The following is a 4,939-nucleotide window of genomic DNA, read 5'->3' on the forward strand; positions in this document are numbered from 1 at the left end:
TCAGTTCTGCACGTAAGCAAGCAAAGTAAGCTTCTTGGTCAGTTATATAAAACCTATTAGGAATTGGAAAAGTCAAGCTTCACAAATTCGATCGAGGGTCTGTTTTTCTCTTGCTGCTCGTTGTGTCTTTGGAACCGCCGTTGTAATCCTAGAATTACTTGCGAGTCCTTTGTATCTTTTTAAACTCTACTTGCTCTTAATGAAAAACGTGCCTCAGACCCTCAATGTACGGTCGCAAAAAAAACAAAGTTTTTAGGACAGATGAAGTACATTATATTCTACAAATGATAAATAAACAGAACATAAGAGTGATAAGAAGAATATGGACCAACCAATTTCTCAAACTAAACACCCGGTTTGAAGCACATGTTTGCAGTAGTGGGCCGCGTGGTCCAGTTTAGGGGTGACAACAAAAGTAATCGCCCTCGGCCCTCGCACTTGTCATTCACCCGGCCGAAATCCTGGCCTTAGCACCCCTTCGTGGGCCGGGCCTTAGTTGGCTAGTAGATTTCAGTCAGGTTCAGGAAGGAGCCCGGTTCATCGGCAAAATCCCCCTCCCGACGGTCTTCGTTTTTTCACGAAATCAGAAGTTCAGAACCACTGAACCGAGGCGATGCCAGGTAAAATCGAGGCAAACCAAACCATACTGCCTTTTCACCCGTCGGGATCCGGGAGCAGTCAATCAAGACTTTGTCCCGCTACTTTCCATGTTCAGTGATCCGCGAGGCGGAAAAAAGAGATCGCCATCGCCCTCGAAGGTTAGTATAGTTCACCAACATTTCGGTCAACACACGGCGCCATCTCAGTTTGACAGAATCAAGCAATAATTTATACTCCTATTGACACAACGACACAGGGAAGAAGGAAGTAGCTCGATCGCCCCCGGTATATGCAGACTCCTATTTTGAGATATAGATAACAGGGCTTCGCTCAGCATGGGATGTGCCACGTGAAATCTGTACGACCAAGGAGTTGTTAGCGAACGCCACTGAAAATACTAGTAATGAATCACCAGCGGATCGATATCGACATCATACACACGCATGGTGCCGTGAAGCGTTGAACAAGATTGCATTAGAGGAGGCAATAGTTTAGTCATGGCCACAGAGCGTTTATTAGTACAGGCAACTGAGGTGTCAAACGGCCACAAGGAGATCTAATCTGCACTATTATTACTCTACCATTCCAGAAAATGTGCAGTAGTACACACTACAGCTGCAGCATGCTGAGCACAGGACGTCATACAATCACCCAGTACGAAGTTTCTGATGCACATGGACCAACAGTTCCCAGGCTCAGATTAGATTACTGAATATTAGATTACTGAAGAGCACAGAACGTTTCCATGATTGTCGAGACACGTTTGACTCTCCACATGAGCGTTGGAAATGCACATGTATAGACAGTGAAACATAACAACACATCGATCGATGTCCTGATTCCTAGTACATTTCACCGCGTGTAGTGTAGGTGTAGCACACCAGAACCGGTCTCGTCGTCGTCGGCTAATGTCACCTCCTTTGACAGGATCAACACCCTAGTAGTAAACACCAAACTGTCAAGTTTCTCTTACACTGGATTTTTAAAAGGGGAACGAAAACGAGCTAAAGAGTTAAGTCTAGACCAGGCAGGCAGAGTTCCCCTCTACGACACTCCTCCTCGATCGCCTCGTCTCTGTTCTTGGCTTCTGGCCCTGCAGGCTGCAGCTTCAGGCGACCGGCGTTGTTGGCAGCAGCGGTGTTCCGAGATGGGCAGCCAGCAGAACACGCTTCACCAGCTCGTGTCCTTCATCCTCGGGGCGTCCGCCGCCGCCGTCCTGCTCTTCTTCCTGACGACCGCGACGAGCGGAGGCCGGTTCACGGGAATATCGACCTGGGCCAATGGAACCACGGGCTTCGACGATGCTCCCGTCCAGGAGGCTCCTGCTACCTTGGCAAGAGTACCTGCTGCTCCTGCTCACGCCGACTCAAAGGTTAATTTTTAAACATCATATCCCAGCCGGTTCCAAAATTCCGATCGCCAAGCTGCAGTCTTTGCTCGATTTCAGTTTCCTGACACCGTCTGTTGTTCTTCCTGTCCGGCTCGATCATGGGTGCAGCAGGGCACGGCGGCGGCGGCGGAGCAGGAGGACGAGCTAGAACGGCTGCTGCGCGCGGTGGCGGACGAGGACCGGACCGTGATCATGACGTCGGTGAACGAGGCGTGGGCGGCGCAGGACTCGCTGCTGGACCTGTTCCTGGAGAGCTTCCGCAGCGGCGAGCGGATCGCGCACTTCGTGGACCACCTCCTGGTGGTGGCCCTCGACGGCGGCGCGCTGGAGCACTGCCGCGCCGTGCACCCGCACTGCTACCTCCTCCCCGCGGCCGCCGCGCGCAACCTCTCCGGCGAGAAGGTGTTCATGAGCAAGGACTACATCGACCTGGTCTGGAGCAAGGTCCGGCTGCAGCAGAGGATCCTCGAGCTCGGCTACAACTTCCTCTTCACGGTACGTACGCACGCGCGAAGCAGTTTGACTTGGAATAGTTCCATCCAGGAACAACAGACCAGAGAAAGCGAAACTGAACTGTTAGTAGGCATGTTTTACAAAACCACCCTTCTGATATTACCATTTGTCACGATGCATGCAGGACGTGGACATTCTGTGGTTCCGGAACCCGTTCGAGCGGATGTCGGTGGCGGCGCACATGGTGACCTCGTCGGACTTCTACTTCGGCGACCCGTACAGCCCGATGAACCTGCCCAACACGGGGTTCCTGTACGCCAAGTCGAGCCGGCGCACGGTGGGCGCGTTCGAGGCGTGGCACGGCGCGCGGGAGGCGTTCCCGGGGAAGCACGAGCAGCAGGTGCTGAACGAGATCAAGGTGGAGCTGGTGGCCACGCGCGGCCTGCGCATCCAGTTCCTGGACACGGAACACAACGCCGGCTTCTGCAACAACACCCGCGACTTCAACACGCTCTACACCATGCACGCCAACTGCTGCGTCGGCCTGGGAGCCAAGCTGCACGACCTCGGCAACCTGCTGCAGGAGTGGCGGGCGTACCGGCAGATGGACGAGGAGGACCGCGCACGGGGGCCCGTGCGCTGGAAGGTGCCCGGCATATGCATCCACTGATTGTGATTGCTGTGATAGAGGCCACCCCGCGGTGTGTGTGCGCATAAGTTTATTGTATTTTCTACTTGTACAAATCCTAGGAGTGTAACAACTACACTGTTCACTTGTTCTTTGCGGGATATACGTGTTCAGTAAAAGAGATTATGATCTCTAGGGTGTTTTACTGCTACATCAGCGACTCTATTTTTTTTCTCGTTTGTAGCCATCCTTTAGATGGGGTGGCTAACTAACCACACCTAGAAACAAGTTGCTCAAAACTTTCAAGCAAATATCGTATATACAGCCCACTTATCCCTTCAATCCCCACTATCATCCAAATGCATAATATCTCTTTTACCCCGCATGGTCGCACCTTTCTCTCACACTTATCTCCTCCATCCTGGCTTCACCTAGCCAGTGCTACTTACGTGCGTGAGCCCGGTGTGGGCTTCATGGCACCGCCCCCTCTCCACTGCTCAAGCATTGGCGAAGCTAGGATCTAGATTTAGGGGGGTTAATGTCAATAGGGTGGGTCATTTATCCTTTAATTATATTGTAATTTAGGGTCTGTTTGGTTCTATGGACTAAACTAAAATGTGGACTAAAATGCTCACTTTTAGTCCCTAAAATGCCAAACACATGGACTAAAATTTGAACTAAAGGGTTTAGTCCTCTAGTCCATGAGGGGGTGACTAAACTGGACTAAAGTGTTCTGGAGACAATCCTACCCCTCGTTACTCCCCACCCCACCCATAGCCGGCAGCTATAATATCTTCATCTCAACAGGGGTAATATTGTCTTTATACAACTGCATTAATGGACTTTAGTCCCTGGAACCAAACAGGATCCGGACTAAACTTTAATCCAGAAACTAAACTTTAGTCCGTAGACTAAAGGAACCAAACAGGTCCTAAGAAAAGTACCAAAGTCATGGGGATCGCCCCCCGCTCCAACCCCCTGTCTTCGCCACTGCTCAGACGAGACCTGCCCCGGCGGGGTGCGCATGGCATTGGGCAGGCACGAGAGCAGCGCGGCGTGACAATGCGTGCAGCAACCAGCGCATGTGCCCAGCTCATGGCTCGCGAGCGCAGCTAGGGCGTTTTTTCGTTTTCTAATCAATTTGTAGGGACACTGACCGCGCTATTGGGTAGCTGCCCCTATAAATCCTCATTTCTACAAAAGCATGATTAGAGATGGACGTTGTGTCCACTGCCGAAAAGCAGATTTGGTGTCATAGGAAATTGTTTTGTGTGGTAGTGTTTGTTTCATTAAGAGACTAATAACTGTGTATGTAGTGGGACTTCTACGTATTGTATCTCAACTCTGAGTGTCTATCAACTCTAAATGACACTTGGAACTAGTTTGTTCTTAATTTTCATGCATATAATTCACACCAATACAACAAAAAACAATATAGGTTATAATTCACACCAACACAAGAAAAACCAATATAGGTTTCAAGAGTGTTGACAAAGCTTGTCATCGTGAACCAACTTAAGAATATTATTACAAAATATATATTAGTTACAAATGATCATGTTGACATTAATCTCCAAAACCAAAAGAGGGTCCTATATGCTTTCAAGAGTTCCATATTCGGAGGAGACCATTGGGGTTAGATTCTTGGTTACCGGTAGGAGAAAAAGAGGCCACCAGGGATGGAAGGATGATGACCACCTAAGGTAATGGCACACAACTCTAGTGACCTATAGTGGGCAGGAGGCGAGATGATGAGGGTGTTATCTGATAGGTGGTGGGAGGTGCCGGCAACGGGGAGGCATGGAGCAAAGAAAATAGAAGAAAACATTTTTGCAAATTAGAACAAAGGGGCAAATTAACATTTATGG

At 49.9% G+C, this 4,939-nt stretch overlaps 1 protein-coding gene across 2 annotated transcripts; it reads left to right on the plus strand.

Moving 5' to 3' along the window:
* Positions 1-1,624: 1,624 nt before the first annotated feature.
* On the plus strand, positions 1,625-3,289 carry LOC136531415 (uncharacterized protein At1g28695-like). 2 transcript variants are annotated; one of them, XM_066524078.1, is made up of 3 exons: positions 1,625-1,972; positions 2,102-2,485; positions 2,628-3,289. In XM_066524078.1, exons 1-3 carry the CDS (start codon positions 1,748-1,750, stop codon positions 3,111-3,113), a joined length of 1,095 nt encoding a protein of 364 aa, XP_066380175.1. In that variant the 5' UTR covers positions 1,625-1,747; the 3' UTR covers positions 3,114-3,289. The 2 variants fall into 2 exon arrangements, with proteins under 2 accessions (XP_066380175.1, XP_066380174.1); XM_066524077.1 differs by having other exon boundaries at positions 2,099-2,485; positions 2,628-3,287.
* Positions 3,290-4,939: the final 1,650 nt, after the last annotated feature.

Source organism: Miscanthus floridulus, unplaced genomic scaffold, assembly GCF_019320115.1.
Source record: "Miscanthus floridulus cultivar M001 unplaced genomic scaffold, ASM1932011v1 fs_342_1_2, whole genome shotgun sequence".
Taxonomy (NCBI): Eukaryota; Viridiplantae; Streptophyta; class Magnoliopsida; order Poales; family Poaceae; genus Miscanthus; species Miscanthus floridulus.